The sequence below is a fragment of the Drosophila novamexicana genome, unplaced genomic scaffold (assembly GCF_003285875.2).
Source record: "Drosophila novamexicana strain 15010-1031.04,08,12 unplaced genomic scaffold, DnovRS2.1 tig00000193-arrow-pilon, whole genome shotgun sequence".
NCBI lineage: Eukaryota > Metazoa > Arthropoda > Insecta > Diptera > Drosophilidae > Drosophila > Drosophila novamexicana.
Window position 1 is genome coordinate 1,622,858 of NW_020824787.1, and position 12,537 is coordinate 1,635,394.

The following is a 12,537-nucleotide window of genomic DNA, read 5'->3' on the forward strand; positions in this document are numbered from 1 at the left end:
AAATAAAATAAATATTTTCGTTAAATATTATTAACAAAAAGTGTCTGCTGAGCTAAACTTAGAAAATAAAGTTTAGATTTATATGAATACAAAATATAAATATTTGTATTATTTAATAATAATATTCATAACATTTAATAATACAAATATTTATATTTTTTATTTATATAAATTTAAATTTAACTTAAATGAATTAAAATTAATATAATTATATTTAATAATAATATTATTATTTTATTTTTAATAATAAATTAAAATGTGCATTAATTTTGAAGAAAGTGCAGCAAAAACATAAAATTATTTAGAAAATACTTTAAATAATACAAACAAAAGAAGTTTAATAAAAATAATATTCAAATAATTCAAATGAATAAGTACATTAATTACAAAACTATATTTATTACAAAAGAAAACGTATATTAATTGAAGACCCAGCAGATTTTTTTATAGATATTCTTGTTCTCTACGTTATATAAGAAAATGTTAGAGTAAAATATTTAGGATGAATCGAAGAGCATATGAAGACCAATTCTGAGGTTATTGGCGTCTAATGCTAGCTACTATCAGACTAAGCTAGTATATGTTTTAGTACCTATATCATGCCATGTTCAAGTCCTGGTGAACCAACGTGCAAATACAAAAGCATATATATATGTATGTGTATATATAAGAGTTCTGACAACATAACGAACTAAAAAACCATAACTATATGTATATCTGATTAATAGTGGTTATATAATGCATAAGTATTTGTTTATATGGGTTTTAGAGTTTATCATTCGTGCCGAACATCAACAATTGCTTATTGTTTAGAATTGTTTAGTTTAAAATTTACTAATGCTTAGATTTAAATGACATTTAGAACCGGGTGTTTATCATACAGAGAAGAATATCATCAACGGTAATACAACTTGCAGTTTTCACATTCATTTTCATTTTCTGTTTTTCTTTAGCTACTTGCATAGTTAACAACAATAATTCGCTATATATTATAGTATATGTAGCTATAAAGTGACTATATAATATATGGTTTTAAATTATTTATAATAATATTTCAATAACGGTTTGAGACGTGCTGTGTTTTTGTCTGGATTATGTCTGTTTATGATATACACAAATGTCAAATATTATTTTATTTAATTTTTCGATTTGTTCATTAATATGCTGGAGCTTGTAAATAGAAATTTCGCGGAAGCGATGCTTAAAAGTAGGCTATATATTTGATTTTGTTTTCTATTTATACCCTGACCCCATTGAAAATTAGACACGAGTTTTCGAGATCTGCTTTCATCTTCTCGATAAATACTGATTTCGAAGTATAGCCTACTTAGGCACTACTCGAAAATTATAAGAACTAGATACACCAGATACATAGATACATACATATAGTGTACGCAGATTAAGAATATTTTAATTTTTAGATACCTCCCCTATTTTATCAGAATTGAGGAAAACTAATTTTTACAGGGTATACACACACTATTTTGTGCCACATTGAAGCCCTGAAAATTGCATTTGGATCAGACTTTAAGTCCCAAAGTTAAACAAGGAAGCATTTGCTATGCATAGAGAGAGAAATCAGTTAAAATATCTGCAACGGCAGCTCGTCGTGGGTTCAGGGTATCTCCCAGTCGTGCCCTTCCGACTATGGCACTATTCTTTATTATTTTATTTCTTGTGATTTGTGTGCGGCGCCAAGTTAAACGATATCTTTCGTGTTCTGTATACGCGTACAATATGTAGTTGCTCTGTTAGGTACATAGTTTCATTGTGTTAGTGTCGTGAGAGTTTTGTTTGGTTTCGTTTTTTGGTTTTTTTATGTAGAAATTCGTTAGACTCGGGTCTGAAGTTGCTGAACAGTTAATGGTCTTGCAGTTAAATATATCGCGTATAGTATCTTATATACAAATCAACCCCATCAGGAACAAACAATAAACGGCTTTTTGGACTAGAACTAAAAGCTAAGTTATATCAGATTGCGGCATTGATTCTTACTGCTGCTGATAGGCCGGCTGCTCGTAGGGATTCGTCGAGGGCGGTATTTGCCCTTGCGTGTAGTCGTAGGCATTGTCCACATACGGCGGCTGGGCGGGCTCCTCGGCAATGGGTGCAGACGCTGCCAATGCAAATGGATTGTTGGCCACGTGCCCGGTGGCGCCATAGCTAATGGCATTCGATTGCTGCATTTGGCTCTGCTCCGTATACTCCGGTGCGCCCTGAAAACATAGGGGGGTTAGATTGTGTCACCAAAGTGCCTTAGCCCTGGCGTGTTGCCCGACTTACAAATTGTGTCTCCTTCATGTATGTGCCCAGCATGCCCGCCTGGCTGGGATCATCGTGTGTGATGGCGCCCGCTGGAGGTGCCCACACCTGCTGCTCCTCAGGTGGCGGCTCGGCCCAAGGCTGCAGCTCGCCGGAGGCAAAAATGCCATAGAAAGTGCAGCCAATCAGATGAACACAGGCGGCCAGTGTAAACACTGTAGTCCAGCAGCCAGTCGGCTGTAATCAGAGCAAACAGCTTGGGTAACTCGGTAGCTGAACCAAGAGCTGAGCAAATCTCAACTTACATTCGCTTGGATGAGCCCGTCCAGCGCATAGGGCACTATGATGCCAGCCAAGGTGCCAATGCCATTGGATAAGCCCATCAGGATGCTCGCGTATCGAGGCGCAATATCCAAATGGTTCACATTGTAGCCGGAGATGGCAAAGCCGCTGAAGGCGACGCCGCAGGTTAGCGCAAACATGGCGCCCGTCTACAAGAAGGACTAGCTGTATATATCGCCGGACCACTCACCAGCCTCACTGCCCAATACTCACCGCCGTGGAGGAATGCGCGACAAACAGAAAGAATAGACCTTCCATGCCAAATCCGCCGCAGTTGAAGAGCTTGCGCACATTCGTCGTGGAGAGTATGCCATTTTTGCGCAAATGATCCGCCAGCATGCCGCCAAAGGGCACGATTGTGGTCATTATCAAATGGGGCAACGAGCCCACAAAGCCCGCCTCCTCCACCTTAAAGCCAAACTTGTGCTTGAGGAACGATGACTGAAACAGCACCAGCAAATAAAAGTTCCAGGAGCGGCAAAAATTTGCCACTATAATCGCATAGACGGGCATGGAGCGCAGCATTTGGCGCCACGGAGTTGTCTTGAACGACGGCATTGTCGGATGCGCTGATTCGCCCAGCGATTTCTCAATATACTTCAGTTCGGGTATGCTAATGGCGGGATGCTTGCGCGGATTCTCAAAGCACAACCAGATCCAGAACAGGTACCAAATGATGCCAAATGCGCCATACGCATAGAAGGGCGCCTGATAGCCAACGGCATCGGCCAACAGCCCGGACAGCGGCAGACCCACCACGACGCCCGCATACGAGCCGGAGAAGGCCAATGTGGCCAGGCGGGAGCGCTCCATGGGTGGCGCCCAGAAGCGCCAAATGCCGTGACAAGCTGGATATGTTACGCCCTGTGGATGGAGAGAAGCAGTTGCTCAAAATGATTGCCAAGCCAAGCTGGCACACACACACACACTGGTACACACATACACTCGCACACACGCAAACGCACACAAAGAAATCGCATTAAAATAAATGCTTTTGTTATTTTCGTTTTCTTTTTTTTTGGGTGCCCAACCCCCGGCTTAGGACATGTTTTCATTTCACATATTTGCTTTATCATAAAGCAAAATCCTTCCACTTACCCGCCACACCCACCCCCGGCACAGACAACGCCCCGCCCCCAATGAATAGTCATGTAATCCTTAGCTTTGATCTGTCGCCGGGTTGGCGAAAAATTCGAAATCGAAATCGAATTTGATTTGGAATTTAGATGTTTTTTTTTTCTTGTATACTTACCTCAAAGAGTCCCTGCAGCACGCGCACACATATGACCACATGACCGTGCATCAGAGTCATCGCGAAGGGCACAAACAGATGCAGCGAGGCGGAGCTTACAATCGAGAGCCCGAAAATCTTGTTCGCCGGAAACTTGGATGCAATAAAACCGCCGGGTATTTGTGTAACCAGATAGCCCCAGAAGAAGGATGAGTCCACATGGCTTTCCACAGCAACCGTCCAGTTCATAAAGACGGTCTAACGAGAGGGGGAGAGAGACCGTGTCAAAGAGATTGAATCGGAGAGAGAGAGAGAGAGAGAGCAAGAGGCTGAGGCTAAGCAGCCGAGCCTTAGAGGAAGAGTCACAATCATTAAAATTTGTGCCGCGGGCCTTTATTAACGAGCGCCAAGCGGAAGCTTGGCGTGTATGTGTGTGTGTATGCTTGGCGGTATGTGAGTGGGCGTGGCTATATGTGTGACTTTTGAGTGATGTGAAAACGCACACACACACACACACACACACACATACACTCTAATTGACAACAGCTTTGCCATCAAATGAAGCAAATTTAATCCCAAACTCCACTCATGTCTTTTATGTCTCTTTAGATGGTATTATAACATTTTATTTTTCAGCTATTCGCTTGGAGAACAACATGGAAAATTGAATTCAATAAAATATCTTTAGGATGTTCAAAAATAAAACATGGCCAATAAATCAAGCAATGATTTTTTGAATTTTTATAACTTTAGTAATACGCTTGGAATAATGCGAGAAAAGTATTCCATACAAAAAGTAACTGTTCGTTGACTTTTGCCATAGAGCTTTATGATTTTATTTCAGGGTATAGGGATCCGCTGTTGATAAGAGCTTGTCAGCTTTATAATATAGTGGTTCGATGCTACAGAATTTCAGACCTATGCAATGTTTCCAAAGAAGAAGTTGTGAAGACCTAATTAGAATGCCCTCTGCAAGAGTATTATATATTCCATATTTCGTCTGAACAGTTTCGTCTGTCAGTTGAGCTTCTTTCAGCAAGTATTGGCTGCTTACCCCATTGTGCTCGCCTTTAAGTTTGGCGGCTGACATGTTGCAACGCATGCCGAAGGCAATCATGAATCCCACGCAGGCCATTGTAGCGATGGTGTACCGTGCCGGCATGCAGGGGCATTCCGCCTTGCAGTACTTGTCGATTTTGCGCAGCGGCGGCCTTTCGATCTCCTCGAAGGAGGCGGGCGAGTCTGGTCGATCGTCGTCGTCGTCATAGGCGTGTCCGCCGCCGGGGCCGCGTCCCTCGCGCTCGCCACCCTCCATTTCCTCATAGCCGCCGTGTCCGCCATGGTAGCTCTGCGATATCTCGAACTTCTCCATATTCGGCTTGAGGCTGCAAAAATGGTAAGGAGAATACAGAGGGCATAACTCATGCCAATTAGTTGACAGCTGCAGCAAACTGGGGCAGCAACAGGTGAGAAGGCGTGAGAAAGGGAGAGAGGCATTTGGTCAGGGGGAAGAGCGTGTAAAGCAGAAATATTTTCAGCTTGTTAGAGTAAGAAAACCCTCCGCCTCAGCGCCCTGCTGGACCGCTGCTGCCTGTTGTTTTCCCAGCGGCATTTGCGGCTTTTTTGGGGGTTGGCATCGAGTCATCCAATTGAAATAGAATTCAATTTTATTAAGTGCCGATAGACCGGGGGGACATTTCAAGTCGATTTGGCTGCCAGGTAGCGATTTTTTAACGTCTCTCGATTTGATTTCTCTTGATTTATAAATCAGATTGTGGCTTAAAGCTCGCCATTTAACAGCGTTTACCGCACTGACAAAGGCTGATTGATGACAGCCTGTGTATTTTGGCTTAATGTATGGCAATGTGGCGGGAGCATCGACAAAGGCCGCATTAACCCTGCCTAAGTGACACATCAGCATTGATAACCTCATCAGCGGCTGCGTTAACAACTCCCTTCGGCTCTGTCTCTGTCTCTGGCATTTCTCCTCATAAATATCCAGACATACGCCTGGCCTCCGCCCCAAAACAAACTAGTAAGAAGCCACTAGCAAGAAAAAAATGCCACTACTGTAGAACGGAGCCACATCCGAACTTCCCAGCGTCGTCTTCGCCGTCGCCGTTTGTCACATAACTCAAATGTCTGCCGGCAAAGCTACCCTCGTCTGGTCACGCAGCTTCCTTGTAGTCCTTGCGCCTTGACCGACTTTAATGCCGGCTCGTCTGACGCCAATTTTATGCGCTATTTATGGCCACTCGCATACATTTATGCGTTGTGAACATTGGAACTTTGTGGCAATGTTTGTCAGCCATTGAAAAGACACAGCGATAGCTATTGGCAAGGATACTGCTATGCACTCGGGTAATAATCTGTTTTTTAAAACAAAAGCTTTTTCTTAGCTTGAAAAAAAGTATTTCTATTTCTATTTGCCCTGACTAACTGATTGATGATAAATGTGAAGCCCATTAGAGCTAAGAAATTGCATATTTTACAATAGTTGTCTTAACTGATTTTAATGCACAAGCCGAATTTTTAGAATTCCACCCGCAATTGTGAAAAATTGGTGGAAAACACTTACATGCTATTTTAAACTAACATCCAATCCGCTTCAAACTCATTTTCAAAGTAGCGTTTCCTACATTTCGCCAAATCCACCTACCAGAGTGGAAATTGGCGTCCAAGTTTGTGTGGATCAAAGTTGTAAGTTCCGTCCGATCGGCTTTAAGCTAATTTAAAAGACCCTACATATAGACCTCTTAAATAAGTTTTTAACGCTTTTCTGTATTTCCCCTATAACTGTGAAACATGTGTGGAAAACAGAAAAATATTGACTACGCAAAGTCTGGCAATTTCATATAAGAGTTCACCCAATATTTAGGATACATTTTTTTTTACAGCTTGATAATAAATACAAAATTGGAAAGCGCATATCAAATTCGTGCTAAGAAAAACATCAGTTGTGTTTGACTCTCTGTTTTCTTTTTATATTTTTCGCCGCCTTGATAAACTATTGCGCAAGTTTTTCAGCCACTTGTTTGGCGCGTTTGATTGTCAGTAAAAATTTTGCAGACTTTCGGGCGCCGCATAGATTATGGCTAACTGGCGCCGCCAAGTCAGTTGAAGTCAGTTGTGGAAGCTGGCAGTTGGCATGAAGGTTGCTTTAACTTGGCCACAATGGCGCGCCCATTAGGCGGGCATTTAGCTAGAAAACGGGGCCAAATGTTTGACTTGGCGGCTTGTCAGCGTCACGAGAGTGCGACTCCTTCGAGTTGACTCAACTCGACAATTCTAATTTCATTTACAACAAAGGAGCTGGCGCTGAGAGGCGGCAGCTTGTCCTTGAAGTTGCACACGCATCTGGAATTTCTTCGCGACGCGCTCTTCGAGTGCCACTCAACTTCAGCTACAGATCCTGTGTGTGGTTGGCATCCTGGCAACCACATTGAATGGCTCGTAAAAATCAATTTCATTTGCGTGCAGCCTTTTGAATTTCAAGCAGCCCCTGCCTGCTGCCGCTGTCTCTTGCCTGTTGGTATGCAATACACTCTTTTTTTTTTTGCCAATGCTTCACACATTCCTTAATGAAAGCGAACCACAATGGCAGCTCACCTATTGTTCCAATTTCTAATTTTCGCCCCGAAAAGTCCTTGAGAAATCAGTTGTACAACTTCACTCGCATTGAGTCCTGTGTCGCGTGAGGGCGTGCTCATAAAATTGCATACCAGAAATATTCACACACATCTTGCTCCTGTGCTGGCCCAATATGACTCTCATGACTCTTTATTGTGCTGTTTGCGCCAGCAACTAGCACTTGATGTGTTTGCCACAGCAGCTGCCTCGGGAGCTGGCGCCGGCTTCCGTTTGAGCACGTGCCGCAGATGGCAACGTGCACGGAATTCCTGAGCCAACGGTGGGCATCCTGAATGTCTCGGCATACCGTTACGTTTATTCCCACCATAACTGACGGGCAGACTGACTGACTGACTAATGCACAGACTTACTGATTGACCGATTGATTGAATGACTGACTGAACAAAGTTGTGCGCGAGTTCTTCAACCTTTTAGTCCCACTAATTTTATAACTTTGAGACGCCTTATCATAACTGGGGACTGACTGGTGGACAGAATAACTGACTGACGGAATGACGGATTGATTGACGTCGTAACTTTCTCATCTGCTTGGGGCATGTTGAATGACGTGTTTGCTGGAGACCAAATAAACTGATCTAAAGACTGATTGAATTGATTGAATTACTGACCATCTTTTTGTTTGTCTGACTGGCCGAACAACTGACTGAGTGATTGACTGACTGATTGACTGACTGATTGACTGACTGACTGACCGGCTGACTAATTGACTAACTAACCGACCGACTGACTATCCGACTAATTGACTGACCGGCTGACTGACTGAGAGATTGACTGACTGATTGACTGACTGACAGACCGGCTGACTGATTGACTGACCGACTAGCTGATTGACTGCCAAATTGACTAACTCACCGAATAATTGACTGACCGGTTGACTGACTGAGAGATTGACTGAGTGACTGAAGAACTGACTGACTCATACTGCGCGCAACTTCTGCAACTTTTTGCGGCGCCTTTAATGACTTGTTAAGCATGCCAATCATTTTACAAATTTGCGACGCGGCACAACGCGCGACAGCGACACGTGCCCAACTTTCGCGACGCCTGCAAATCTCTCCCACTCCTTTCTCTCTACCTCTCTCTCTCTATAACTAAGTACTTGGGCATATTTCCTCCTACTCTTCGCTTCCATGACGAGTTCATCCTTTGCATGGTCAAGTTCAACCAACCACGCAGATTGGTGTGAGTCAAACCTGATCAACGTTGCGTTAAATTAAATTTTTTTTTATTCATTTCATTTCAGTTTTTTGATAAGCTATTTGATTGCATTCATATTTCAGTCTCGGCATATTGCGCAGTCATCATTTGACACTGTGCAACAAACTTTAAAAATTCAGACTCGAAAATGAGAAAAAGTCACAAAGTCGGAAGGAGAAATAAAGAAGAACTTGCCACAAAGTAGAAATAACTCCCAACCGTTTATCCAACCATATTTGGTGGATGACAATTTAAGTAACTGATCCAATTTAGCCCGCAAATTGCATATGAAAATATACACGACATGCAATATTTTCAGTACAACGGGCAATTATATATTAAGAACCTTATTGTTTTCTATAAATTTTCAAGCCGAGCCCGAAGTCCCTGCCTAGAGCTGCTTCAAGCCGTAAACCCAACAAGCGATAATATTTATATATTTTTTTACTAGCAGCAATAATCCCATATAATATATCTTGTTATTTCGGCTTTTTAATGATCAAAAATTCTGTTGGACAGTGTAAAATCATGGTATACGATTCGTTCGGCTGACTACTCACCCGCTGAAAACGCCCGTCGCCTTCTCCTTAAACGCCGTCAAGCCCTTCATGATGCGGCTGGTTGATGGACTTTTTGTTTTTGTTCACTGGCTGCTCTCACTTATTCTTGTTGTTGTTGTTGTTGCTCTTGTTATCGTTTGTGCGCATAAATATTTTGTTGCCTACTTCACGGCGGCTGAGCGCTGTACTTTTGGGCGTGTCTAATCAGCAGGCGGCCAATTTTGCAGCAGTCAACAACAAATTTTATAACTCAATTTTGGTTGGTTCGTTCTGGCTCTGGCTGAGTGGGCGGAGGCTTCAGTGGGCCGCCATTCAACTGTTGTTGTTGTTGCTATTCGTTGTTATTGTTGTTGCAGCCGAAAGGTGTTGCATTTTTACAGTGCCTGCCAAAAAGATATGCAACATAATTAATGTATTTTTTGTGTGTGGGCTCGTGTTTTGCTGCTGATAAGCGAATCCTACAAAAAGCCTCATAATTTGCCACATTCGTAGTCTTATTTGTTGCTTTTTTAGTTGCAAATGTTGCCAGGACGTTTCTTAAGCCGATTATGTTCATAAATTTGCCTGGTAGCTGATAGTCGAGTGGAATTGAGACTAGCAATTGGTTTCCCTTGGGGTGGTTTAGGTGGGGCAGAGTAGTAAATTATTTGCTAAATATTCAGGTTACAAAAAAGTGTGGCTGCCAGATTTGGATATGTCTTTCCGGGAGGGCTCTATGTTAAGACTTTTTTTTCAGTTTTTCAATTTAGAAAATTTTAGTATGTTACTATTAATTATTCAGGCACACTTTAAATAAATCTTTTTAAATGCACACCAAAAATTTGTTAAATTAAGATATTAAAAAATTTTAGAAAAAAAAATAAATTTTAAATTTTAGGAAAATTGTTTTTTGTTTGAATATGGAACTTTCCCGATTAGAAGATTAGAAATATTATTTATTCCTCCATTTATCAAGGAATGGAATAACAGAGAAGAATATTATAAATTCAATTTATAACGAAAATAATATTCAATACTAAAATATAAAATAATAGCTATCTTCCTTTAACATCAAGCATTTTCCCCTTATAAAATGCTTTTAGAAAGACTTTGTAATTTCTTGTTAACAATTCCATTTGAATAATTCTACAAAATATCTGTTATATAAACCTTTGCCTTTTCTCTATAGCAATTGCTTTTATATAGTTCTAAGAATATCCGAAATATCATGAGTATAGTTCCCTCTCGACATAAATATGGAAAAATCAATAGCTATCTATATGCAATAGTCACATACAACATTTGACCTTTCGTTGTTCTCCGGTTCTCACTTACATTGCTCGCAAGTATTGCGTAATCCATTCTGGCGCTGTTCTCGATTATGTAATCGCTTCACGTAATCCCAAACCAGTTATCGTTATATTTTATAGTTATATTTTGTTTTAGTTATTTGTTTAATGTAATTTAATAATTATGCAACAAAATTTCAATATTTTAAAATAACTTTTGTTTGGTTATGATATCACAAATAAGGTACACAGATTATAGATATATATATATTTATATATATATATATATTTAGACGTAGCTCAAATCGCATTTAACATAACACGTTACGCTGCAAAAAGAACAAGAGATGCGAATTTTAACAGAACGTGTTAGGATTAGACACAAATTTTAAGTTATGTAAATGATTTTTTTTAGGTTAGGTTAGTTTTATAGAGTTTCTAACGTTTTCTAAGCAACACACGCCCGCCAAAAAAAAAATAGAAATTTAAAATCAATTTTTTAATTAGAAATTAAAAGTTAGGCTCTTTCTAGAGCCGGCGCGACAGAATTCAGACAGAGTTGAGGACAAGCCCGGCGGCAATCTCCGACAGCAACGATGACGACGACGACGACGACGACGCGGATGCGGATGGTGTTGACGATCCGCGTTCAACTCTGTCTGAAGACTGTGCGCCAGTCAGGCGCGAACATGGACCACGCGAGGATCAGACAATGCCCGAAACTCAGGTGGCGCGGCCAGAATGCGACAGTTGCAACATGGGGCAAGTACATAAGCAGCTGTCTCCGTCGCATGTGGCAAGGCAACCAGAAGCTGGAAGCTATGTATATATATTAAGTGGGGGCGGGGGACTGTTGTATGTGGTTGCTACTTGGTATATACACTGGAAATTTTCGACTACTGGAACTGGAAGGCGTACGCGTGTTCATTTCCCAAAGAGTTTTACGAGAATTCCAACACGATTTTTCAGCTGATTTTCGAAAGCACAAAGTTAGTATTAACTAATTGTTATTTAAGCAAAATATATGCGACTATATATAAATACATATATATGGATAAATATAGATATATATATAGATATAGCCACTATATTGGCACACTCACTGGCACTAACGCTGCGGCGCTGGCTTGGCCTCAGCAGGACAACGCACGAAGTGAAACTAACGGCACAGGCATGTGCCCTTCTTGTCTGGCCAGCCAGCGGATGCCCTGGTCCAGATTATGCTCCGGCAGCATAATCAACAAAGGCCGTCCCGCTCGCACACACACGCAACACACGCCGCGACAGCACGAGTGTGGTGAAAAGCTTCAAAGGAGCAGCTGCGCAGGCTCAGCCTTGAGGCTGTGCAGGAATTTCAGCGTAGCGCAGCATTGGCCAAGGGTTGATTGGCAACAGTAGCAAACCGTATGAGCGCCCCCCCTTTGGAGTGGGGGCAAACCACCTGGCCGGCGTGCACCAATCAGCGTGCACCTCCAGCCATGCTCTATACATATGTATATAAGCTTGGAGCAAGTGGCGCTTGGGGAATGGCAATGCCAATGTTGCTGGCTGGCATGCCAACAATGTGAATCTCAGCGGTGCATAAAATGCTATTAACATGTTGCCACGCCATGCAGCATTGTTTTGTTACCATATATATGGTTATTATGGCCATTTCTCCTGGCTGGCTGGCTGGCTGGCTGGTATGTACACACACATACATATATAGCGCAAATGTCAGCCATTTTGAATATTTACATTGTTTGCTCTCAATCGCTTTTCCATCTTTCCCGCTTGGTTTGAGTGGTGCGTGGTTGGCGCTCGATTTCCACGATTTATGATGCACAATACAATAATGTCTATTGGCCAGAAATCGCATTCAATTTGTTATTGATTGCGCGAATTGAATGGTCCAAGTCCAGTTTCAGTTTAAATAAACGAGAGAGCGGCTACGTTCCATCAGGCTATTTGAAATATTGCAGTTTGTCGTGCTTGTTCCGCCATGAAAATGAATTAATTCTAGCTTATCATAATAAATGGCTGCTTT

The 12,537-nt window shown here is 41.7% G+C and overlaps 1 protein-coding gene across 1 annotated transcript; it reads right to left on the minus strand.

The window, feature by feature from the left end:
- Nucleotides 1-992: 992 nt before the first annotated feature.
- On the minus strand, nucleotides 993-10,726 carry LOC115759112 (vesicular glutamate transporter 1). The gene is made up of 8 exons (XM_030699954.1): nucleotides 10,558-10,726; nucleotides 9,244-9,626; nucleotides 4,890-5,220; nucleotides 3,857-4,093; nucleotides 2,818-3,468; nucleotides 2,568-2,753; nucleotides 2,284-2,499; nucleotides 993-2,216 (listed from the first exon to the last, which is right to left on the minus strand). Exons 2-8 carry the CDS (start codon nucleotides 9,291-9,293, stop codon nucleotides 1,992-1,994), a joined length of 1,896 nt encoding a protein of 631 aa, XP_030555814.1. The 5' UTR covers nucleotides 9,294-9,626; nucleotides 10,558-10,726; the 3' UTR covers nucleotides 993-1,991.
- Between the last annotated feature and the right edge of the window lie 1,811 nt (nucleotides 10,727-12,537).

Bases quoted from the DNA above. Each gene is read 5' to 3' on its own strand.
- LOC115759112 (XM_030699954.1), bottom strand. From the start codon at position 9,293: ATGAAGGGCTTGACGGCGTTTAAGGAGAAGGCGACGGGCGTTTTCAGC. The intron at 5,221-9,243 runs GTGAGTAGTCAG...CCATTTTTGCAG, and splicing joins GCGACGGGCGTTTTCAGCGG to CCTCAAGCCGAATATGGAGA. The intron at 2,754-2,817 runs GTGAGTATTGGG...TCCTTCTTGTAG, and splicing joins TCGCGCATTCCTCCACGGCG to ACGGGCGCCATGTTTGCGCT.